General features: G+C 42.3%; 1 protein-coding gene across 2 annotated transcripts in view; it reads right to left on the bottom strand.

The window, feature by feature from the left end:
• mapk8ip1b (mitogen-activated protein kinase 8 interacting protein 1b) overlaps positions 1–26,684 on the bottom strand; it is a 101,561-nt gene that overhangs the window by 61,072 nt on the left and 13,805 nt on the right. Inside the window, exon 2 of one of the 2 annotated variants that reach the window (XM_024002633.3) lies at positions 16,276–16,337. The exons of the other annotated variant lie outside the window; for it this stretch is intronic. Within the exon in view, the coding sequence (XP_023858401.1) occupies positions 16,276–16,337 (62 nt within the window). The remainder of the gene's footprint in view (positions 1–16,275; positions 16,338–26,684) is intronic. 2 annotated transcript variants of the gene reach the window in all.

Here is a 26,684-nt window from a genome sequence, read left to right as displayed (position 1 = left end):
TAAGTGTTAAGAAAGTTTTTACTAAATAAACTGAAGTAATAAATAAATACAAAATAAAAATAACAGTAGCGAGGCTATATACAGGGGGTACCGGTACAGAGTCAACGTGCGTGGGCACAGGTTAGTCAATGTAATTGAAGTAATATGTACATGTAGGTAGAGGTAAAGTGACTATGCATAGATAATAAACAGAGAGTAGCAGCAGCTTAAAAATGGGGAGGAGGGGGTTCAATGCAAATAGTCCGGGTAGCCAACGATGTTAAGATGAAACAGTCAGAGGTCAACAAGCGCAACATGGCTTCAGTGTGTAAATCAGCTAGAAAGATGTGTCGGCATCGAGTAATTGTCTCTGGCCCCCTCCCAGTTAGGGGGAGGGATTAGCTCTACAGCAGAGTCTCACATCTCAATCGCTGGTTGAAAATTGTTTTCTGCCCCTCCCAAAATCATTTTTAGAAATGTGGCCCTCTTTATGGGACTCACCCACAAACAGGACCAAGCCTGGCCTGCTGAGGAGTGACAGACTCCATCCTAGCTGGAGGGGTGCTCTCATCTTATCTATGAACATAGACAGGGCTCTAACTCATCTAGCTCCACAATGAGATAGGTTGCAGGCCAGGCAGCAGCCTGCCAGCATAGAGGAGTCTGCCACTAGCACAGTCAGTGTAGTCAGCTCAGCTATCCCCATTGAAACCATGTCTGTGCCTCAATCTAGGTTGGGCAAAACTAAACATGGCCTTTTTAGCCTTAGCAAGCTCACTGGAATAAAGACCTCCTCCATTCCTGTCATTATTGAAAGAGATTGTGATATCTCACATCTCAAAATAGGGCTACTTAATGTTAGATCCCAGACTTCCAAGGCAGATATAGTCAATGAACTAATCACTGATCATAATCTTGATGTGATTGGCCTGACTGAAACATGGCTTAAGCCTGATGAATTTACTGTGTTAAATGAGGCCTCTCCTCCTGGTTACACTAGTGACCATATCCCCCACGCATCCCGCAAAGGCGGAGGTGTTGCTAACATTTACGATGGCAAATTTAAATTTACAAAAAACWAAATGACTGCGTTTTAGTCTTTTGAGCCTCTAATCATAGAATCTATGCAGCCTACTCAATCACTTTTTATTCAGGTAATCTCCTCGTAGCTACTGTTTTACAGGCCTCCTGGGCTGTATACAGCTTTCCTCACTGAGTTCCCTGAATTCCTACCTTGTAGTAACGGCAGATAATATTCAAATTTTTGGTGACTTTAATATTCACATGGAAAAGTCCACAGACCCACTCCAAAATGCTTTCGGAGCCATCATCAACTCAGTGGGTTGTCTGTGGACCTAACCACTGCTACAGTCATACTCAGGACCTAATAAATATTGTAGATCTTAACGTTTTCCCTCATAATCCTGGACTATCGGACCACCAATTTATTACATTTGTAATCGCAACAAATAATCTGCTTAGACCCCAACCAAGGATCATCAAAAGCCGTAGTATAAAATCCAGACCAACCCAAAGATTCCTAGATGCCCTTCCAGCCACCCTCCACCTACCCAAGGACGTTGGAGTACAAAAATCGGTTAACCACCTAACTGAGGAACTAAATGTAACCTTGCGTAATACCCAAGATGCAGTCGCACCCCTAAAAACAAAAAACATTGTCATAAGAAACTAGCTCCCTGGTATACAGAAAATACCTGAGCCCTGATGCAAGCTTCCAGAAAATTGGAACGGAAATGGCGCTCCACCAAACTGGAAGTATTCCGACTAGCTTGGAAAGACAGTACCGTACAATATCGAAGAGCACTCACTGCTGCTCGATCATCCTATTTTTCCAACTTAATTGAGGATAATAAGAACAATCCAAAATGTATTTTTGACACTGTCGTAAAGCTAATTAAAAATCATTCCCCAAGAGAGGATGGCTTCAGCAGTGATAAATTCATGAACTTCCTTGACGAAAAGATCATTAGAAAGCAAATTATGGACTCCTCTTTAAATCTGCATATTTCTCCAAAGCTCAGTTTTCCTGAGTCTGCACAACACTGCCAGGACCAAGGATCAAGGATCAAGTTTTTTAATGCTATATCTCTTGACACATTCATGAAAATAGTAATGGCCTCTAAACTTCAAGCTGCATACTGGACCCAATTCTAACTAAACTACTGAAAGAGCTGCTTCCTGTGCTTGGCCCTCCTATGTTCAACATAATAAATGGCTCCCTATCCACCGGATGTGTACCAAACTCACGAAAAGTGGCAGTAATAAGGCCTCTTTTGAAAATACCAAATCTTGACCCAGATAATATAAAAAAATATTCGGCCTATTTCGAATCTTCCATTCCTCTCAAACAGTTTTGAAAAAGCTAACTGCCTTCCTGAAGACAAAGAATGTATATGAAACGCTTCAATCTGGTTTTAGATCCCATCATAGCACTGAGATTGCACTAGTAGAGGTAGTAAATGACCTTTTAATGGCGTCAGACCAAGGCTCTGCATCTGTCCTCGTGCTTCTAGACCTTAGTGCTGCTTTTGAAACCATCGATCATGACATTCTTTTGGAGAGATTGGAAACCCAAATTGGTCTACACGGATAAGTTCTGGCCTGGTTTAGATCTTATCTGTAGGAAAGATATCACTTTGTCTCTGTGGATGGTTTGTCCTCTGACAAATCAACTGTAGTTTCAGTGTTCCTCAAGGTTCTGTTTTAGGACAACTATAGTTTTCACTATATATTCTACCTCTTGGTGATATCATTCGGAAACATAATGTTAACTTTTACTGCTATGCAGACAATGCACACCTGTACATTTTCGATGGAACATGGTGAAGCCCCAAAATTGCCCTCCCTGGAAGCCTGTGTTTCAGACATAAGGAAGTGGATGGCAGCAAATGTTTAACTTTTAAACTCGGACAAAACAGAGATCCTAGTCCTGTGTCCCAAGAAACAAAGAGATCTTCTGTTGAATCTGACAATTAATCTTGATGGTTGTACAGTCGTCTCAAACAAAACAGTGAAGGACCTGGTGTTACTCTGGGCCCTGATCTCTCTTTTGACAAACATATCAAAACTATTTCAAGGACAGCTTTTTTCCATCTTCAAAACATTGCAAAAATCTGAACATTTCTGTCCAAATATTATGCAGAAAAGTTAATCCATGCTTTTGTCACTTCTAGATTAGACTACTGCAATGTTCTACTTTCCGGATACCCGGATAAAGCACTAAATAAACTTCAGTTAGTGCTAAACACAGCTGCTAGAATCTTGACTAGAATCAAAACATTTGATCATTTTACTCCAGTGCTAACCTCTCTACACTGGCWTCCTGTAAATGCTAGGGCTGATTTCAAGGATTTACTGATAACCTACAAAGCATTACATGGGCTTGCTTCTACATATCTCTCCAATTTGGTCCTGCCGTACATACCTACACGTACGCTACGGTCACACGACGCAGGCCTCCTTATTGTCCCTAGAATTTCTAAATAAACAGCTGGAGGCAGGGAATTCTCCCATAGAGCTCCATTTTTATGGAATGGTCTGCCTATCCATGTGACATACGCAGACTCCGTCTAGACCATTAAGTCTTTATTGAGGACTCATCTCTTCAGTACGTCCTATGATTGTCTCGGCCGGTTCCGCTCTCTCCACCAGGATTCTCTGCCTCTAACCCTATTACGGGGGTTGAGTAGCTGGCTTTCTGGTGCTCTCTTCCATCCCGTCCCTAGGAGGGATGCTTCACTTAAGTGGGTTGAGTCACAGACATGATCTTCATGTCCGGGTTTGGCACCGCTCTCGGGTGGGCTAGTAAGGCTGTTTTTAAGATATCCCACTAGTGGTGTGGGGGCTGTGTTTTAGCATAGTGGGTGGTGTTATATCCCACCTGGTTGGCCCTGTCCGGGGGTATCGTAGGATAGGGCCAAAGTGTCTCCCGACCCCTCCTGTCTCAGCCTCCAGTATTTATGCTGCAATAGTTTGTGTCGGGAGGCTAGGGTCAGTCTGTTATGGCTGGAGTATTACTCCTGTCTTATCCGGTGTCTTGTGTGAATTTAAGTATGCTCCCTCTAATTCTCTCTCTCTCCCTCTAACTCCCCTACATAAGGGACGCCGATGGCATTACCCGTATGATTGATGAGGATCTCCATATTGCAAATGTACGGTCCCTTACTAGACGTCCGCAAATGTTTTTAAAATAGTCCAACGGCCTCAGGTCGTGCCCCAGGGCCAGATCTTCCGGAAAGTCCGTTTGGTTTCCGTTTTATTACATTTTAGGTAATTTTTCTGCTGTTCCAGAAAATTCCACCAGATGGCGACCGGCTGCTTATTGCAAATGGACAAAACATCACAAGAGTGACATGGCCATTTCTCCTAAACGGAAAAGACTTTGAAGACGAAAGGTCACATCTTTCCAAAACTTTATATGTGTGATTAGGCAACCCTCATGAACTGTAAATCAGGCATTTCTCCCATCAGATGTCCAAGAAAAACTCACACACACACATAGCCAGGATGGAGTAACACAGTGTTGGGCTTACAGACCTACAGAGCCTGCAATAGTTACCTGCGTTTGAACTATCAAAGAACCGTCAGACCTAGAGCTCTGAAACTTAAATGATAAACCATCAAAAATTGACATGCTGAAATCAACACCAACGAGCGATGGAGAGGAACCACTATCACTGCACGGCCATCCCGAGTTCAACGGGCCAGTCAATTGGGCATTTCTGCGGTATATTAGAGAATGTGAAATTCATGATGGTAAATGCCCATTGTAAGACATTGCATATTTTTTTTTAGATGGCTTTTAATGCCTTTAGGGGGGTGCAAGGGGTCCATGGCCGGGTAGGGAGCTCCCCCCACTCGTGCCCATCTAATAGGGGGTGCCCCTGGTCATTTTGGACGTGTTTCAAAACATCCAACTTCTCTCATTGCATCAAATTCTTACTTCCTAATACTTACTATGATCAAACATGACAAATAGACCTTCTAGGTTGATTCAGGGATTAACATAGTGACATTAACATATCATTTGGTCAGTATAAATGCCATTTGGACATTTGTTATGCCATTTAGACATGGTTCACTGACTTTTGGATTCGGAAGCCGACTTCCTATGATTATATATGACAAATGGACTCAACATAGGCCTTATGGACAAACTCAATAAAATAAGACAAATGTAGGATCATACGGTTATTATATATGTATAATTGACACAAAAATATATAATATTTGAAAAAAGGTCCAGAAAGCACTTTTGTTTTTAGAGGGTGATGAATTTTTGAAACATTTTTTAGATTTTTCCTTGGGTCTTGACTTAGTGACCATTTGCCATATGAAAATCTACAGTGGAGCGAACTCGCCATCTTTGGGAATTTTGGGGTTTGACAAATGGCATTTGCCATGTTCCACTTGCAATATGGTTTGGATGAACTGCCGTCCATTTGATTGGTATTTGAAATTGTGTATCGCCCAATGGCCATTCATTTTTGTCCATTTCATGGGGGTCTTCCCTTACCTCCCGGAGGACCTGAGCCCTGGGACCATGCCTCAGGACTACCTGACCTGATGACTCCTTGCTGTCCCAAGTCGACCTGGTCGTGCTGCTGCTCCAGTTTCAACTGTTCTGCTTGCAGCTATGGAACCCTGACCTGTTCACCGGACGTGCTACCTTGTCACGGTCCTGCTGTTTCGACTCTCTCTACCGCACCTGCTGTCTCGAACCCATGCCAAATATTTTCAGTCTCCTGAGGGGGAATAGGCATTGTTGTGCGCTCTTCACGACTCTCTTCATGTGTTTGAACCATAATAGTTTGTTGGCTATGTGGACACCAAGGAACTTGAACCTCTCAACCTGCTCGCCTTCTGGCCCGTCGATGAGAATGGTGGCGTGCTCGATCCTCATTGTCCTGTAGTCCACGATCATCTCCTTTGTCTTGATCACGTTGAGGGAGAGGTTGGTATCCTGGCACCACACGGCCAGGTCTCCTCGGTGTCGGTGATCAGGACTACTACTGTTGTATCGTTGGCAAAATGAATTATGTTGTTGGAGTCGTACTTGGCCATGCAGTCATGTGGGAACAGGTAGTACACGAGGAGACTTAGCACGCACCCCTGAGGGGCCTCCGTGTTGAGCATCATTGTGGCAGATGTGTTGTTACCTACCCTTACCACCTGGGTGCGGCACGTCAGGAAGTCCAGGATCCAGTTGCAAAGGGGGGTGTTTAGTCCCAGGGTTCTTAGCTGAGCTGCAGTCAATGAATAGCATTCTCACGTAGGTGTTTCTTTTGTCCAGGTGGGAAAGGGAAGTGTGTAGTGCAATAGATATTGCGTCATCTGTGGATCTGTAGGGGTGGAATTGAAATTGGAGTGGGTCTAGGATTTCTGGGATAATGGTGTTGATGTGAGCCATGACCWKCCTTTCAAAGCAYTTCATGGCTACAGGCGCGAGTGCTATGGGTCTTTAGTCATTTAGGCAGGTTACCTTGGTGTTCTTGGGTACAGTGACTATGGTGGTCTGCTTGAAACATGTTGGTATTACAGACTCAGTCAGGGACAGGTTGAAAATGTCAGTGAAGACACTTGCCAGTTGGTCAGTGCATGCTCGGATTACATGTCCTTGTAATCGGTCTGGCCATGCAGCCTTGTGAATGTAGACCTGTTTAAAGGTCTTACTCACATCCGCTACAAAGAGCRTGATCACACAGTCGTCCGGAACATCTCGTGCTCTCTTGCATGCTTCAGTGCTGCTTGCCTCGAAGCAAGCACAGAAGTAATTCAGCTCGTCTGGTAGGCTCGTATCACTGGGCAGCTCCAGGCTGTGCTTCCCTTTGTAGTCCGTAATAGTTGCAAGCCTTGCCACATCCGACAAGCATCGGAGCCGGTGTAGGCTTAGTCCTGTATTGAATCTTATTCCTGTATTGACACTTTGCCTGTTTGATGGTTAATTGGAGGGCATAGTGCAATTTCTTATAAGCGTCCGGGTTAGAGTTCCGCTCCTTGAAACGCGGCAGCTCTACACTTTAGCTCAGTGCGGATTTTGCCTGTAATCTGTTCTGGTTAGGGTTTGTGCGTACGGTCACTGTGGGGACGACGTCATCGATGCACTTATTGATGAAGCCAGTGACTGATGTGGTGTACTGCTCAATGCCATCAGAAAAATCCCAGAACTTATTCCAGTCTGTGCTAGCAAAACACTCATGTAGCTTAGCATCTGCGTCATTGAGCGAGTCACTGGTACTTCCTGCTTTAGTTTTGGCTCGTAAGCAGGAATCAGGAGGATAGAGTTATGGTCAAATTTGCCAAATGGAAGGCAGGGAGAGCCTTGTACGTGTCTCTTTGTGTGGAGTAAAGGTGGTCTAGAGTGTTTTCCCTCAGGTTGCACATGTACCATGCTGGTAGAAATTAGGTAAAAATGGATTTAAGTTTCCTTGCATTAAAGTCCCTGGCCATTAGGAGCATTGACTCTTGATGAGMATTTTCTTGTTTGCTTATGGACTTACACAGCTCGTTGAGTGCGGTCTTAGTGCCCGCATCAGTTTGTGGTGGTAAATAGACAGCTACAAAAAATATAGATGAAAACTTTCTTGGTAAATAGTGTGGTCTGCAGCTTATCATGAGATACTCTACCTCAGGCGAGTAAAACCTTGAGACTTCCTTAATATTAGATTTTGTGCACCAGCTGTTATTTACCACAGACCGCCACCCCTTGTCTTACCCGAGGCAGGTGTTCTATCTTGCTGATGCACAGAAAACCCAGCCAGCTGTATGTTATCCATGTTGTCGTTCAGCCACGACTCGGTGAAACATAATATATTACAGTTTGTAATGTCCCGTTGGTAGGATAGTCTTGATCAGAGCTCATCCAGTTTATTATCTAATGATTGCACGTTGGTTAATAGGACTGATGGTAGAAGCGGATTTCCAGGATTTCCCAAGTCACCCCGACCCATGTCCCCGATATCTCTGTCTCTTCTTCATGCGAATGACAGAGATTTGGGCCTTGTCCAGTGTCTGAAGTAAATCCTTTGCGTACTACTCGTTAAGGAAAAAATATTTGTCCTGTTCGAGGTGAGTAATCGCTGTCCTGATATCCAGAAGCTCTTTTCGGTCATAAGAGGAGGTGGCAGAAACATTATGTACAAAATAAGTTACAAATAACGCGAAAAAACATACGCAATAGCACAATTGGTTTGGAGCCCGTAAATTGCCATCCATCTCCTCCGGTGCCATTCGCTCCCCTCAAAACCCACTCAGTCTCCTTCACTCACACTGCTCCCTGGTACACCCCGGAGCTATGCCTGTTAAAAGCCAGTGCACGGCGTCCCGAGCATTTGTACAAGTAGACTGGTTGAGTAGTTCACTCTCAAGCATACACAGATCACCTGTTAAAATATAAGAACGCCATCTCAGCTGCAAGAACATCCTATTACTCCGACATCATCAACACTGGTAAAAACAACCCAAAAGTCCACTTCTCCATAGTGAACTTCCTACTTCAGCCTCCTGACAACTTCCCTGCAGAACCTTCCCTGCGATAAATTCCTGAACAACTTCCATCCATCTTAAACCTTCCCTTCCTCTCCAAAATACTGGATTGGGTTGTAGCCACTCAGCTACATAACCTTCACGAACCATTCCAGTCTGTTTTCCGCTCCAAACACAACACTGAAACAGCCCTGTTCAAAATCAGTAACAGCTCCCTCCATGCAGCTAACTCAGGGCTGCTATCCATCCTCATCTTCCTCGACCTGAATGCAGAGTTTCATACCATCTCCTACCCACTCCTCATGAAACGTCTAGTTGGTGTTATGGGTGTTGCACTCTCCTGGTTTTCCCCCTACCTCACTGACCGTCAACAGTTTGTGCAACTGAAAAATCACAGATCAGGGTGCGTGACCTACCCCTGGGAAAGATGCAACATCAAAGTTCACTTCCACTGCAATGCAGATGACACCCAGATGACATCTCCCAACAAACCCACCACTCCCCTCCCTCCTACCTCCCTCATCAGCTGCCTTCAAGACATCCAGAGCTGGATGAGAATGAACCTCCTAAAACTTAACAGCAACAAGACAGAGGTCATGCTCATCGGCTCCAAATCCAACCTCTCCAAACAGTACAACCTCAGCATCACCATAGATGGTTTCCCAGTACCTCTGTCAACACAAGTTTAAAGCCTCTGTGTCACCCTGGAAAGTTCCCTCTCATTTGAGCCCCACATAAAAACCATCACCAGGATATAATTTTCACTAAATACTCTTTCAAACACACACGGTCACGTTGTACTGTGCCATTATGACTATTAGCAGGTAGCTGAACAATAGACTTGCCTAGAAGGAGTGTACGGGGAGAATTCTATCATCAAATGTATTTCTAAGTTAGGTTGGCTGTATCACAACCGGCCGTGATTGGTTGCAATTTCAGTTTAATCCACCAGAAAAGACAAAACAAATAATACCACAAAAAGTCTTATTATATATTATCAAGTTGATGGCACAGTCATATAGCTGGCACCTACATAAAGCTGAGTGACTCATTMATTCATGGCTTTGGATCAAAATAAATAAGTACCAACATTCTTTCTGATAGTCTTAAATAAATACATGTTTTGGTTATCCTGACCGGGTCACCATGTACAGTATTATAATTGCCCATTATGGGCTATTAGCAGGACAATATACCTTTACCAACACCTCTCTGTATTTTGATACTTTGTGGATGGGGGCTCCGGAGTGGATGGGAGCTCCGGCAGTGCAAACAGATGCAGGTTCGATACCCGTGCCGGCTGCCACCGGGAGACTCATGAGGCGGCTTTTGGTTTGAATTTAGAATCTTCCAATCCTCTATATGTAATTATTGGTGGAGAGTCATGTTATATTTTTCGATATACTGTAGGCCTACCGTAGTCCTACTAGTGTTGAGCAATGTGATGTTAAAAGTGGTGTAGGTCTTATTTATTTAAAGAGCATGTTGAAGTTAGAAGCAATAGGATTTGAAGCAATGGCCTACAACTCTTTTAGCACCGCAGCAAGGGTGCAAAAAAGTAGGCCCAAAATTAAGCCTGACCTACATTTGAGGTGGTTTTGGGTGACAGCGGCAGAACCGTTGCGGCTATAAACACAATTCAATCCCAGGAACGTTCCTAAGGTCCTCCTGGTCTGTGCAAGCCTACCATTGACCATGTTGAATTAACCCTTAACAGTAAAAACAGGGAGTATTTATTCTAACAGTAGACATTGACATCTCTCCCCATAGGAATACATTGCCTGCTGCCATAACTTCAACCTGATGCCTATGTGGATTATGATTGCCATATCAATCATCTTCAATGACAATCCATCAGGCCGCTATAAGGATTACCTGTGTTGATTTTAAGCTTCCTGGAGTAACCAGAAGTGGTTAAATTGACCCACATTTTTTTTTTGATTTCACTCTCTACAGTTAGTGAAAAACACTGCATTCAATCAACTGTTAATCAGTCAGTTGTTAATGTAAAGACTTGAAACTCAGGATTCTGTATAAGGGTGTCCCAAGGAGGATATTTGTTTACTCTCAGCTTCCTGTGACAACCAGATGTGGATCATAGCGGCAGTGTCTATTTCCAATAAGTTTAAACAGTGATTTAACATCACCAAATGGACAGGCTGAAATCAACACCAACGAGCGATGGAGAGGCACCACTATCACTGCTCGGCCATCCCGAGTTCAATGAGCAAGTCAATTGGGAATTTCAGCAATATATTAGAGCATGTCCAATTCATGATGGTAAATGCCCATTGAAATGTATTGCTAATGGACAGGTTCCGATATAAATAATACATTGCCAGTCTTAACATGTTAAACTGCAGTTGGACATTGTCCATTGCCAATATATTCCTATTGGACAGTGTCCATTACACATTTGCTATATTGTCAGTGTGAACATGCTCTTCTGCAAGTCCATTGCCAATACATATCCATAAGGACTTCCCATTATGAAATTGACATGTTGAATCAACACCAACGAGAAATTCTGACTTTCTATGACTTCCTATGATCAAACAAGACAAAAATACCTTATTGATTGATTCAGGGCTTAATATAGTGATATATATATAATTTAGTCAGAATATAGGCCATCTCGACATTATATTTGAAATTTTTATTTCACCTTTATTTAACCGGGTAGGCCAATTGAGAACAAGTTCTCATTTACAACTGTGACCTGGGCAAGATAAAGGAAAGCAATGCGACAAAATCCACAACACAGAGTTAAACATAAACAAACGCACAGTCAAAAACACAATAGAAAAATCCATGTACAGTGTGTGCAAATGTAGAAGAGAGGTGAAATAATTACAATTACAATTTAGCATTAACACTGGAGTGATAGATGTGCAGATGATGATGTGCAAGTAGAGATACTGTGGTGACAAAGAGCAAGAGGGTAAGTAATAATATGAGGATGAGGTAGTTGGGTGTGCTTTTTATAGATTTGCTGTGTACAGGTACAGCGATTGGTAAGCTGAGAGCTGATGCTTAAAGTTAGAGAGGGAGATATAAGACTCCAGCTTCAGTGATTTTTGCAATTCATTCCAGTCACTGGCAGCAGAGAACTGGAAGGAAAGGCGGCCAAAGTAATTGTTGGCTTTGGGGATGACCAGTGAAATATACCTGCTGGAGCGGGTGATACCGGTGGGTGTTGCTATGGTGACCAGTGAGCTGAGATAAGGCGGGGCTTTACCTAGCATATACTTATAGATGACCTGGAGCCAGTGGGTTTGGCGACGAATATGTAGTGAGGGACAGCTAACGAGAGCATACAGGTCACAGTGGTGGATAGTATATGGGGCTTTGGTGACAAAATGGATGGCACTGTGATAGACTACATCCAATTTGCTGAGTAGAGTGTTGGAGGCTACTTTGTAWATTACAAGGATCGGTAGGATAGTCAATTTTACGAGTGTATGTTTGGCAGCCAGAGTGAAGGAGGCTTTGTGCGAAATAGGAAGCCGATAATATATTTAATTTTGGATTGGAAATGCTTAATGTGAGTCTGGAAGGAGAGTTTACAGTCTAACCATACACCTAGGTATTTGTAGTTGTCCACATATTCTAAGTCAGAACCGCCCAGAGCAGTGATGCTAGTCGGGCGGGAGGGTGCGGGCAGCGATCAGGTTGAAGAGCAAAAGAGCAAGAGCAAAAGTTCACTTAGTTTAACTAGCATTTAAAAGAAGTTGGAGGCCACGGAAGGAGTGTTGTATGGCATTAACTTCTCTGCGCTACGGATCCCTTTTACGGGATCCYTTTCCTAAACAACCGCTAGAATTGCAGGGCGCCAAATGCAAATATATTACTACAAATATTTAGAATCATGCAATCAAAAGTGAAATATACCAAAACACAGCTTAGCTTGTTGTCAATCCACCTATCGTGTCAGATTTTGAAAATATATTTTACAGCGAAAGAAATCCAAGCTTTTGTGAGTGTAGCTTTCAATGCTACAACAGCTATCCCAAAATTAGCATGGTCACGGAAGTCAGAAAAGCAATAAAATGAATCGCTTACCTTAGATAATCTTCGGATGTTTGCACTCAAAAGACTCCCAGTTACACAAMAAATGTTATTTTGTTCGATAAATATTACTTTTATAACAAAAAAACGCCATTTGGGTTGCCCGTTATGCTGAGAAAACTACAGCCTTGTTCCGGKCCTGAAAGGAAGATGAAAATTTCCAAACGTATCAGATTAAAAAATATTACTAAAAATATTTATAGTCATGCAATCACAAGTGAAATATACCAAAACACAGCTTAGTTTGTTGTTAATCCACCTGTGTCAGATTTTGAAAATATACTTTACAGCGAAAGAAATCCAAGCTTTTGTGAGTGTAGCTTTCAATGCTACCACAGCTAGCCTTATATTAGCTTGGTTAGCTTGGTCACGAAATTCAGAAAAGCAATGAAATTAATTGCTTACCTTTGATAATCTTCGGATGTTTCCACTCACGAGACTCCCAGTTACACAACAAATGTTATTTTTGTTCGATAAATATTACTTTTATCACAAAAAAACGCCATTTGGATTGCGCATTATGTTCAGAAAATTAAAGCGGTGTTCCGTTCGACAAATTCCAAAAAGTATCCGTAATGGTCGTAGGAACATGTCAAATGTTTTTTATAATCAATCCTCAGGTTGTTTTTAACAAACATAATCGATAATATTTCACCCGGACCATAACCTATTCATTAAGAGACAAAAGGAAAATGTGGTGCCCCTCTCTCGCGCGCAGGAAATATTCAGAGGACACCTGACTACTTTTGAAAAAACTTTTATTTTTCAAAATAAAAGCCTGAAACTATGTCTAAAGCCTGGTCACAGCCTGAGGAAGCCATTGGAAAAGGAATCTGGTTGATACCCCTTTAAATGGAGGTTAGAGGGGCCAGGGAACACAGATTTATTTTATTTTATATCACTTCCGGGTTACATTTTCTCAGGTTTTCGCTTGCAGAATAAGTATTGTTATACTCACAGACAATATTTTGACAGTTTTGGAAACTTTGGAGTGTTTTCTATCCTAATCTGTAAATTATATGCATATTCTACGATCTGGGCCAGAGAAAATGTCTGTTTACGTTGGGCACGTTATTTAAAAARTATATATATWTWTCTGACCCCTAGCGCTAAGAAGTTAAAGCTCGTTTGGAGGTTTGTTAGCACAGTGTCCAAAGAAGGGCCAGATGTATACAGAATGGTGTCTGCTTAGAGGTGGATCAGAGAATCACCAGCAGCAAGTGTGACATCATTGATATATACAGCGAAAAGARTCGGCTCAAGAATTGAACCATGTGGCACCCCCATAGAGACTGCCAGAGGACTGGACAACAGGCCCTCCGATTTGACACACTGATCTCTATCTGAGAAGTAGTTGGTGAACCAGGCGAAGCAGTCATTTGAGAAGCCAAGGCTATTGAGTCTGCCGATAAGAATGCGGTGATTGACAGAGTAGAAAGCCTTGACCAGGTCGATGAAGACGCCTGCGCAGTACTGTCTTTTATCGATGGCGGTTATGATATCGTTTAGGACCTTGAGCGTGGCTGAGGTGCACTCATAACCAGCTCGGAAACCAGATTGCATAGTGGAGAAGGGACGGTGGGATTTAAAATGGTCAGTGATCTGTTTGTTAACTTGGTTTCGAAGACTTTAGAAAGGCAGGGCAGGATGGATATAGGTCTATAACAGTTTGGGTCTAGATTGTATCCCCCTTTGAAGAGGGGGAAGACCACGGCAGCTTTCCAATCTTTGGGGATCTCAGACAATACGAAAGAAAGGTTGCCAGGTGGAAAACACGGCCAGCCGTAGAGAAATKTTATTGAAATTATCGATTATCATAGCTTTATCAGTGATGACAGTGTTTACTATCCTCAGTGTAGTGGGCAGCTGGGAGGTGCTTTTATTCTCCATGGACTTTACAGTGTCCCAACACTTTTTGTAGGGCAGGATATATGCCATTTGCACATGGTTCACTGACTTTTGGGTTTGGAAGCCAACTTCCTATGATCATATATGGCAAATGGACATAAAATTCTGATTTAGTACTTTCAATACTTATATAAGCCATTTGGACATTTCATATACCATTTGGACAAGGTTCTGTTACTTTTGTGTTAGGAACCTGACTTCCTATGATCATATATGGCAAATGGACATAACATCATGATTTAGTACTTTCAATACTTTGTGGCATACAGCAGGTCAACCACCAGGGGGAGACTCATCAAGGCCTGGTGACAGACAGAGTATACATCACGAGGTGATGGCTCCCTATGCTGGACGTGCCAGGTCTCGACGGGCTCTTCGGCCAAGACGAATTGGAGCTGATTGGGGTTGGTGAGTAATCAAGGGCTGATTGCTCACCAGCTGTACGAGTTCCATAAAGCTGCCAGAAGGGCAGCACACAGGGGAGAGACAAGGGGAAGAAAGGACTCCTGTATAGTTGGGGACGGTTCCAGACATAACAGGAGGGAGTTCAGTTCTTGATCCCCACAGGATACGGCAAGAACCGGAGCCCAGAAGACGGTATCCCAGAGAGGGTCTCATGGGGGAGACCTTTTCTTTTTAACTATTAGTTTAATATTCACCTTTGAAACTGAGCTAATCCTACTCTGTCCGTGTCTGATCTGTGTAAACGTTTTGACACAACCCCCTGGTCTGCTACAACTTATATATGCCATTTGGACATTTCCAATGCCATTTGGACATAGTTCTGTGACTTTTGGATCAGAACCCGACTTCCTTTGATCATATATGGCAAATGGACAAAACATAGGCTTTATGACAAACTCGCATAAAATAAGAGAAATCTATGTCCACGCAGTTCCTACATATGTATAATTGACCAAMAAATTCTAAATAAAWGTAAAACGGTCCAAAACACACGTTTTACGAGGTTTTAACATTTTGATTTATTTTTTAGATTTCACACTTGAGACCTGACTTTCAGACCATTTTACATATGAAATCCTACGGTGGAGTGCGCTCGCCCCCTTTGATTTTTGGTTTATAACACCGAGCATCTGACATGTTCCATTTGCTATATGTTTTTGACCAACTTCCGCCCAATTGAGTGGTATTTGCGAATGTGTATATGGCTGGCCCAATGCCAATAAGATGCCATTCATTTTTTGTCAATTTCATAGGGGTTGCACCTTACCTTACCTTCCCGGTAGGGTTAGAGTTACAGTTTTGGGCCTACCTGGCAGGTGTAAAGTGTCCAGGCTTTGAGTGTCCTGCCCCTCAAGTAGGTCCAGTTTATCCTGCCTCCATGGTAGGTTTAGAGTTCCCATCCTTCCAGGTAGGGTTACAGTTCCCTTCCTTCCCGGGTAGGGTCAGAGTTCCCCTCCTTCCCGGTAAGGTCAGAGTTCCCTTCCTTCTTTGTAGTGTCAGAGTTCCCTTCCTTTCAAGTAGGGTCATGTTTAGAGTTCCCTGCCTTCCCAGTAAGCCAAGTATGTCATGACCCTCAAGTATGTCTAATATATCCTGCCCTGTATGGACCGCAGACCCCCTCCTTATTGGGTACGCAGCATCCTAGCCTGCCAGGCTTAGAGCCCCCTGCGATGCTAGGCCAAAAGTTAGCTGCCCCATCTGCAGGTCTGCAGTCTCCTGCCCTGCTTAGATCTCAGCACCCTGCACAACACATTTCTTGGCTGGCTAGCTAGCAAGCAAGCCTAAATGGAGCAAAAAACAGCTAGCTGAATTTCAACAAAAAAATTAACAGATAATGATACAAATTCTTACCTCCACACCAATCGGGAAAGAGGGATTTGTCCTGCCAAAGCATCAATTGCCCTGTTTAGTCCCTGAAAGAAAACAAGTTGAAAAAGAAGATTTCAAATCAAAATCAAATCAAATATTATTTGCCACATGCGCCGGATACAGTGAAATGCATATTTACAAGCCCTTAACCAACAATGCAGTTCAAGAAATGGAGTTAAGAAAATATTTACAAAAAAAACTTAAGTGACATTAAAAAATAAATAAAAGTAACACAACAAAACTACATAACAATAACAAGGCTATACACAGGGGTTACCGGTACCGAGTCAATGTGTGGGGGTACAGGATAGTCGAGGTAATTTGTAAAGTGACTATGCGTAGATTATAAACAGCAGAGTAGCAGCAGTGTAAAAACAAAGTGTCATTGTGAATAATCTGGGTGGCCATTTGATTAATTGTTCAGCAGTCATATGGCTTGGGGGTTGAAGCTGTTAAGGAGCCTTTTGGTCCTAGACTCCGGTACCGCTTGCCGTGCGGTAGCAGAGGGAACAGTCTCTGACACCGCCTAGTATATACAGTTGAAGTAGGAAGTTAACATACACCTTAGCCAAATACATTTGAAGTCGTAAGTTTACATACACTTAGGTTGGAGTCATTAAAACTTGTTTTTAACCCACTCCACAAATGTCTTGTTAACAAACTATACTTTTGGCAGGTCGGTTAGGACATCTACTTTGTGCATGTTTACAGACAGATTATTTCACTTATAATTCACTGTATCACAATTCCAGTGGGTCAGAAGTTTACATACACTAAGTTGACTGTGACTTTAAATAGCTTGGAAAATTCCAGAAAATTATGTCATGGCTTTAGGATCTTCTGATAGGCTAATTGACATCATTTGAGTCAATTGGAGGTGTACCTGAGGATGTATTTCAAGGCCTACCTTCAAACTCAGTGCCTCTTTGCTTGACATCATGGGAAAATCAAAAGAAATCAGCCAAGACCTCAGAAAAAAATTGTAGACCTCCACAAGTCTGGTTCATCCATGTGAGCAATTTCCAAATGCCTGAAGTTACCACGTTCATCTGTACAAACAATAGTACGCAAGTATAAACACCATGGGTCCACGCAGCCATCATACCTCTCAGGAAGGAGACGCGTTCTGTCTCCTAGAGATGAACGTACTTTGGTGCGAAAAGTGCAAATCAATCCCAGAGCAACAGCAATGGACCTTGTGAAGATTCTGGAGGAAACAGGTACAAAGTATCTATATCCACACTAAAACGAATCCTATATCGACATAACCTGAAAGGACGCTCAGCAAGGAAGAAGCCACTGTTCCAAAACCGCCATAAAAAATCCAGACTACAGTTTGCAACTGCACATGGGGACAAAGATTGTACTTTTTGGAGAAATGTCCCAAGGTCTGATGAAACAAAAATATAACTGTTTGGCCATAATGACCATCATTATGTTTGGAGGAAAAGGGGGAGGCTTGCAATCCGAAGAACACCATCCCAACCGTGAAGCGCGGGGGTGGCAGCATCATGTTGTGGGGGTGCTTTGCTGCAGGAGGGACTGATGCACTTCACAAAATAGATGGCATTATGAGGCAGGAAAATTATGTGGATATATTGAAGCAACATCTCAAGACTTCAGTCAGGAAGTTAAAGCTTGGTCACAAATGGGTCTTCCAAATGGACAATGACCCCAAGCATACTTCCAAAGTTGTTGCAAAATGGCTTAAGGACAACAAAGTCAAGGTATTGGAGTGGCCATCACAAAGCCCTGACCTCAATCCTATAGAAGATTTGTGGGAAGAACTGAAAAAGTGTGTGCGAGCAAGGAGGCCTACAAACCTGATCTAGTTACACCAGCTCTGTCAGGAAGAATGGGCAAAAATTCACCGAACTTATTGTGGGAAGTTTGTGGAATGCTTCCCGAACATTTGACCCAAGTCAAACAATTTAAAGGCAATGCTACGAAATACGAATTGAGTGTATGTAAACTTCTGAACCACTGGGAATGTGATGAAAGAAATAAAAGCTGAAATAAATTATTCTCTGTGCTCTCATTCTCTATTATTCTGACCTTTCACATTCTTAAAATAAAGTGGTGATCCTAACTGACCTAAGAAAGGGAATTTTTACTTCCATTAAATGTCAGGAATTGTCAAAACTGAGTTTAAATGTAGTTGGCTAAGGTGTATGTAAATTTCCGACATCAAMTGTATATGTAAACTCGGCAGTACAGAACAGCAGCCTCTGGTAAGACAACGGGTGGAGGTCTATGTATATTTGTAATCAACAGCTGGTGCACAATATCGAAGGAAGTCTCTCAAGGTTTTGCACGCTTGCGGTAGAGTATCTCATGATAAGCTGTAGACCACACTATCTACCTAGAGAGTTTTYATCTGTATTTTTTGTAGCTGTTTTGCTAGCACAGACTGTAATAAGTTCCAGGATTCTTCCAATAGCATTGAGGAGTACACCACATCAGTCACTGGCTTCATTAATAAGTGCATCGATGACGTCGTCCCCACAGTGACTGTACGTACATACCCCAACCAGAAGCCATGGATTACAGGCAACATCCGCACTGAGCTAAAGGGTAGAGCTGCCGCTTTCAAGGCGCAGGACTCAAACCCGGAAGCTTATAAGAAATCCTGCTATGCCCTCCTACGAACCATCAAACAGACAAAGCGTCAATACAGGACTAAGATTGAATCGTACTACACCGGCTCTGACGCTCGTCGGATGTGGCAATGCCTGCAAAGGGAAGCAACCGAGAGCTGCCCAGTGACACGAGCGTAACAGACGAGCTAAATAACTTCTATGCTCGCTTCGAGGAAAGTAACACTGAAACATGCATGAGAGCATCAGCTGTTCCGGACGACTGTGTGATCACGCTCTCCGCAGCCGATGTGAGCAAGACATGGTCAACATTCACAAGGCCGAAGGCCCAGACGGATTACCAAGACGGGTACTCCGAGCATGCGCTGACCAACTGGCAAATGTCTTCACTGACATTTTCAACCTCTGCCTGTCTGAGTCTGTAATAACATGTTTCAAGCAGACCACCATAGTCCCTGTGCCCAACAACACTAAGGTAACCTGCCTAAACGTCTACCAACCCGTAGCACTCACGTCTTTAGCCATGAAGTGCTTTGAAAGGCTGTTCATGGCTCACATCAACACCATTATCCCAGAAACACTAGACCCTCCAATCCAATTTGCATACCGCCCTAACAGATCCACAAATGATGCAATCTCTATTGCACTCCACACTGCCCTTTCCCACCTGGACAAAAGGACCACCTATGTGAGAATGCTATTCATTGACTGCAGCTCAGCGTTCAACCCCATAGTGCCCTCAAAGCTCATCACTAAGCTAAGGACCCTGGGACTAAACATCTCCCTCTGCAACTGGATCCTGGACTTCCTGACGGGCCACCCCCAGGTGTTAAGGGTAGGTAACAACACATCCGGCACGCTGATCCTCAACACGGAGGCCCCTCAGGGTTGTGTGCTCAGTCCTCTCCTGTACTCCCTGTTCACTCATGACTGCATTGCCAGGCACGACTCCAACATCATCATTAAGTTTGCCAATGACACAACAGTGGTAGGCCTGATCACCGACGAGACTGCCTATAGGGCGGAGGTCAGAGACCTGGTAGTGTGGTGCCAGGACAGCAACCTCTCCCTCAACGTGATCAAGACAAAGGAGATGATTGTGGACGACAGGAAAAGGACGACCGAGCATGCCCCCATTCTCATCGACGGGGCTGTAGTGGAGCAGGTTGAGAGCTTCAAGTTCCTTGGTGTCCACATCACCAACAAACATGGTCCAAGCACGCCCAGACAGTCGTGAAGAGGGTACGACAAAACCTATTCCCCCTCGGGAGACAGAAAAGATTTGTCATGGGTCTTCAGATCCTCAAAAGGTTCTACACCTGCACCATCGAGAGCATCCTGACTGGTTGCGTCACTGCCAGGTATGGTAACTGCTCGGCCTCCGACCACAAGGTACTACAGAGGGTAGTGCGTGCAGCCCAGTACATCGCTGGGGCCAAGCTTCCTGCCATCCAGGACCTCTATACCAGGCGGTGCCAGGAAGGCCCTATAAATTGTCAGACTCCAGCCACCCTAGTTATAGACTGTTCTCTCTGCTACCGCGTGGCAAGCGGTACTGGACCGCCAGGTCTAGGTCCATGAGGCTTCTAAACAGCTTCTACCCCCAAGCCATTAGATTCCTGAACATCTAATCAAATGCCTACCCAGACTATTTGCATTGCACCCCCCTCACATATTACCTAAATTACCTCGACTAACCGGTGCCCCCACACTTTGACTCTGTACAGTTACCTCCTGTATATAGCCTCGCTACTGTTATTTTACTGCTGCTCTTTAATTATTTGTTACTTTAATCTCTTATTCTTATTTTTTTTAAGGTATTTTTTAAAACTGCATTGTTGGTTAAGGATTTTAAGTAAGCATTTCACTGTAAGATCTACACATGTTGTATTTGGCGCATGTGACAAATAAAATGTGATTTGATTTGATTTTGTTCTGACCTGTTGCACCCTCTACAACCACTGTGATTATTATTATTTGACCCTGCTGGTCATCTATGAACGTTTGAATATCTTGGCCAAGTTCTGTTATAATCTCCACCTGGCACAGCCAGAAGAGGACTGGCTACCCCTCAGAGCCTGGTTCCTCTCCAGGTTTCTTCCTAGGTTCCGGCCTTTCTAGGGAGTTTTTCCTATCCACCGTGCTTCTACACCTGCATTGCTTGCTGTTTGGGGTATTAGGCTGGGTTTCTGTACAGTACTTTGTGACATCAGCTGATGTAAGAAGGGCTTTATAAATACATTTGATTTGATTAGTTGTTGTTGCAGTCTATATTCAGAACCACAATCCTGTAAAGCTTAGAGAGGATCTCATGTGAAATACTGTTGGCTACAGGTTCATCTGCCCAAGTGCTAACAATCAGTATCTGGATAATATGTGTGAAATGCTTGATAATGTATGTGTTGCCACTCAAGAAAAAACTTAAAACGGTAACCAGAGCCTGCATCCTGGTTCAGGTTAGCAGTCAACATACCAGGGTATTTAAAAACAGCGCAGGAATGAAATCATCCACATGTACTGATCACATCTTTACTAATGCTGCATAAATCTGTTTAAAAGCAGTATCCAAAACCAATTGGATGTAGTGATCACAATGCAGTAGCCATATCTAGAAAAAGTTCCAAAGGCTAGTTCTAATATAGTGTATGAGAGGTCATACAAGAAGTTTTGCAATGATTCCTATGTTGATGATGTAAAGAATATTTGTTGGTATGTGGTGTGTAATGAGGAGCAACCAGACACTGCACTTGACACATTTATAAAATTACTTATTCAAGTTACTTATAAGCATGCACCCATTAGAAAAAGACTGTACAAACTGTTGAATCCTCATGGATTGATGAGGAATTGAAAAATTGTTTGGTTGAGCGGGATGAGGCAAAAGAAATGACAAAAAAGTCTGGCTGCACAACCGATTGGCAAACATACTGCAAATTGAGAAATCATGTGACTAAACTGAATAAAACAAAACTATACTATGAAACGAAGATAAATTATATAAAGAATGATAGTAAAAAAGCTTTGTAGCACCTTAAATAGAATGTTGGACAAAAAGGCAAACTCAGCTCCATCATTCATTGAGTCAGATGGCTAATACATCACAGAAACCCAGTGATATTGCCAACAACTTTAATAATTTTTTCATTGGCAAGATTAGCAAACTTTAGGCATGACATTCCACCAACAAGCGCCTACCCTACTGTCCCTCTTGGGTGAGGATCATAGGCTCCAGATCAGCCCCCTCCCTTCTCTCTCTCTCTCTTTCCACACAGAGTTTTATGACTTAAAACTTTTCTCAATAGGGGGGTCGCTTTGTAAAATCGTTCCCAAATTAAACTGCCTCGTACTCAATTCTTGCTCGTACAATATGCATATTAATATTACTATTTGATAGAAAACACTCTCTAGTTTCTAAAACCGTTTGAATTATATCTGTGAGTAAAACAGAACTCATTTTGCAGCAAACTTCCTGTCAGGAACTGAAAAATCTGAAATCGGGGGCTCTGTTCCAGGGTCAGCCTATTAATTTGCATGAAATCTATGGGTCTACATGCATTGCATACGCCTTCCACTGAATGTCAATAGACTGTGAGAGTTGGAATGGGGTGTATAGCTTTATCTGAGGCCGAACAAGACCTCTTGGACGGTGGGTCTAGTCTTTTCACCGTTCAGCTTGGCGCGAGAGGGACTCTAGGATTGCGTTCTGAAAAGCTTTCGTTATAGACGTTAGATATATCCGGCTCTGATTTTATTTGATATATGTGTTAAAAACATCATAAACTAGTTATTTTAAACCGACTTATATCAGTTTATTGCGATTTTCGGTATTTTCTTTGTTATGCGTTATGGTGAGTTGGACACTKCTGTGCCGCATGGCCAGCTTTGTTAGCTAATTCGACAGATGAAGACGACATTCTACAACCGAACAACGATTATTCTGGACAAAGGACAACTTGTACAAGATTCTGATGGAAGCTCATCAAATAGTAGGAACCATTTATGATGTTATTTCGTATTTCTGTCGAAAATGTTTAGACGTATATTTCGCCCTGATTTTGGGCGCTGTCTCGCTATAACGTAAGCTGTACGTCGCATTGTTCAACCACGAATTGTACCGCTAAATATGCACATTTTCGAWCAAACCATATATGTATTGTGTAATATGATGTTATAGGACTGTCATCTGATGAAGTTTGAGAAGGTTAGTGAAAAAATGTATATATTTTGCTGGTTTATTCGCTATCGCTAACGTTGCCTTGAATGAATGTGGTTGTGTTGTTGGCAATTGTAGTAAGCTAATATAATGCTATATTGTGTTTTCGCTGTAAAACACTTAAAAAATCTGAAATATTGGCTGGATTCACAAGATGTTTGTCTTTCATTTGCTGTACACCATGTATTTTTCATAAATGTTTTATGATGCGTATTTAGGTATTTCACGTTGGTCTCTGTAGTTATTCTAGCTGCTTTGGTGAGATTTGTGATGGTGGCTGCAATGTAAAACTATGATTTATACCTGAAATATGCACATTTTTCGAACAAAACATATGCTATACAATAAATATGTTATCAGACTGTCATCTGATGAAGTTGTTTCTTGGTTAGTGACTATTTATAACTTTATTTGGTCGAATTTGTGATAGCTACCTATGCGGTAAAAAAATTATGAAAATATGCGGTTGAGTCTTTTGCTATCGTGGTTAGCTAATAGAAATACATAATGTGTTTTCGTTGTAAAACATTTTAAAAATCGGAAATGATGGCTGGATTCACAAGATGTGTATCTTTCATCTGGTGTCTTGGACTTGTGATTTCATGATATTTAGATGCTAGTATTTACTTGTGGCGCTATGCTAGGCTATGCTAGTCAGCTTTTTTACTGATGAGGGTGCTCCCGGATCCGGGATGAGTACCAAGTAGAACAACCGGGTCGTAAATACTTTGCAGGAACTCTCTCTCCCACTCTGCAGAAATGGWAGTTAAAAATCCCTTTGTTACCAYAAAGAGATACTTTGCAATACTGTAAGAAAAAAAGGTTGAACATTTCTAATGTAAATAATGTGGTAAATGGTTCGTGGGGCTCGAAACAATAATCATGTAAAATAAGTCGTTGTTTGTGATATCATTAAGGATGGTATAACCAAATAATGGAAACTCTACAAATGTATATGTCCCAGTTGTCAGATTTACACTACCGTTCAAAAGTTTGTGGTCACTTAAAAATGTCCTTGTTTTTGAAAGAAAAGCAATTTTTCATCCATTAGAATAACATAAAATTGATCAGAAATACAGCGTAGACATTGTTAATGTTGTAAATGACTATTGTAGCTGGAAACGTCTGATTTGTTATATAATATCTACATAGGCGTACAGAGGCCGATTATCAGCAACCATCACTCCTGTGTTCCAAAGGCACGTTATGTTAGCTAATCCAAGTTTATCATTTTAAAAGGCTAATTGATCATGAGAAAACCAATTATGTTAGCACAGCTGAAAACTGTTGTTCTGATTAAAGAAGCAATAAAACTGTCTTTCTTTAGACTAGTTGTGTATCTGGAGCATCAGCATTTGTGGGTTCGATTACAGGCTCAAAATGACCAGAAACAAAGACCTTTCTTCTGAATCTCGTCAGTCTATAATTATTCTGAGAAATGAAGGCTATTCCATGCGAGAAATTGCCAAGAAACTGAAGATCTCGTACAACGCTGTGTACTACTCCCATCACAGAACAGCTCAAACTGGCCTAACCAGAATAGAAAGAGTGGGAGGCCCCGGTGCACAACTGAGCAAGAGGACAAGTACATTAGAGTGTCTAGTTTGAGAAACAGACGCCTAGCAAGTCCTGAACTGGCAGCTTCATTAAATAGTACCCGCAAAACACCAGTCTCAAGTCAACAGTGAAGAGGCGATTCTGGGATGCTGGCCTTCTAGGCAGAGTTCCTCTGTCCAGTGTCTGTTCTCTTTTGCCCATCTTAATGTCTTTTTTACTGGGATATGTCTGAGATATGGCTTTCTCTTTKCAACTCTGCCTTCTTTCTTTGCAACACTGTATTTCTTTTTTCAGTAGACAAAAAATATGCTTTTCTTTCAAAAACAAGGAAATTTCTAGGTGACCCCGAACTCTTGAACAGTAGTGTATATCTAAATGTTGTGGAACTTATATTATTAAATATGAAACTGTTTGTGAGAAGATGAAATGTGATTTTAGCCTTCTAAATTAGATAATACCGTAACATCAAAATACTTTTGCCAAGTCAGTAACCGCGCCCACGTGAGCACAGACTTTGTGACAACGGGATGGAACCGCCCTCCAAGGCGAGTGCTTAAAAGGACTTGCTGAAGAATGAACATATTAGATCAGAAAACGTGAGGATCACCCACACGTTGAAATGGTTAGACTCTACTAGACCAGACAGCGTGAAGCGGTGGCTACACGGCTGGGAAATGGTTTTAAACTAAAGACCAGCGTGACCGACAGTGTGAGCTGAAAGGTACGAAATGGTTAGAAACTCTGAAACTCTCTCCCGAAGAAAAAGACTACATAGGAACATTCAGTCTGCAGCTGTTTATGCACTGTTAGCCTAGGAAACTTGCCCGAAGACGAGAGACAAAGAACACTTTCCTTTCACCACTATAGGTACCTCTAGGGTATCTATTCTAAACAAACAGAGTGAAGGATAAGGCTCGCTGAACACCGTGTTGTAGGTTCCTTGTTCCTTGTCAATCATTTGCTTATTGGTGAAATCCGCAATCAGACAATATCTTTAAGTAAATTAATCAAAAACCTTTATTAATGCAATTGCAGACAGAAGTTGACCATGGGAACATAGCACACATGTTTCCGAGTAAGTTCAGCAAAATAGGAAAGGGCCCAAGTTGCTTTAAAATGCTTGCAGTAAACCCCTAGTGATGTAACTGCCTATGTCAACACCTTCTACTCATGAGACCAATCCCATGGATATACAGTTATACAAACTTGCAGAAGAGACAATAGTTCCAGTGTTTTCTAAGGGCTCAGCAGTAATTTTCCACTCCCCAAGTTGCTTGATAGTGGTATATCTGACTAGTCTCTTATCTCTTTCACTCCCCTGCTGGGTTCTGTGTCTATTAATGTCTTTTAGCCTTGAGGCGCTTTCTCACAGACACCCTGATTTGACTGCAATAACTCACACATCTCTCAGACCGTTTCTTATAAGAAGCAGAGACTAGAAAAGAACTGTGGAACAATATTAAACCTTATAATGCATATATATACTGTATATATTGCTAATCTGTAGTCCGGGACCCTATAAATGTAGTGGGGGAGGGGTCTTTTAGCCCTTCCCCTTCTATTAATACAACATAATCATAATCAATTATTATAATACATCAATCATTGGGTGCAGCCCCTATCATGACCCCAAGGTGACCCCCCATCATTCTCCCCTTTGACTAATTAGTCTCACACCTTCAATCATAATATTCTCCTCTGAAATCAAACAGATTTGGCAAATCCCCTGGATCCATTTGATCCCAGGGAAGGCCTGCTAAAGGGAGAAACAACTCCTGAGGTTCCTGGAATGCTTTTGGGGTGGGGTGAGTCTGTCTATACTCCCATTCCTCCTGATTCATGGGAAGAACCACACAAGTTGGATAGACAATGAGATTAAGAGAAACCAGAAATGCACCAGTCTCACCTTCAGCACGATTTGTATCATCTTCCACCAACACCATCACTCCAGCATGTTCAAGAGCAGTTACAGTCATTTTCTTACAAATATAAACAGTAGCCAAAATCACAAAACCTCCTACAAA

Source organism: Salvelinus sp. IW2-2015, linkage group LG15 (assembly GCF_002910315.2).
Source record: "Salvelinus sp. IW2-2015 linkage group LG15, ASM291031v2, whole genome shotgun sequence".
NCBI classification, from domain to species: domain Eukaryota; kingdom Metazoa; phylum Chordata; class Actinopteri; order Salmoniformes; family Salmonidae; genus Salvelinus; species Salvelinus sp. IW2-2015.
This window is presented reverse-complemented; position numbering and strand designations above follow the sequence as displayed.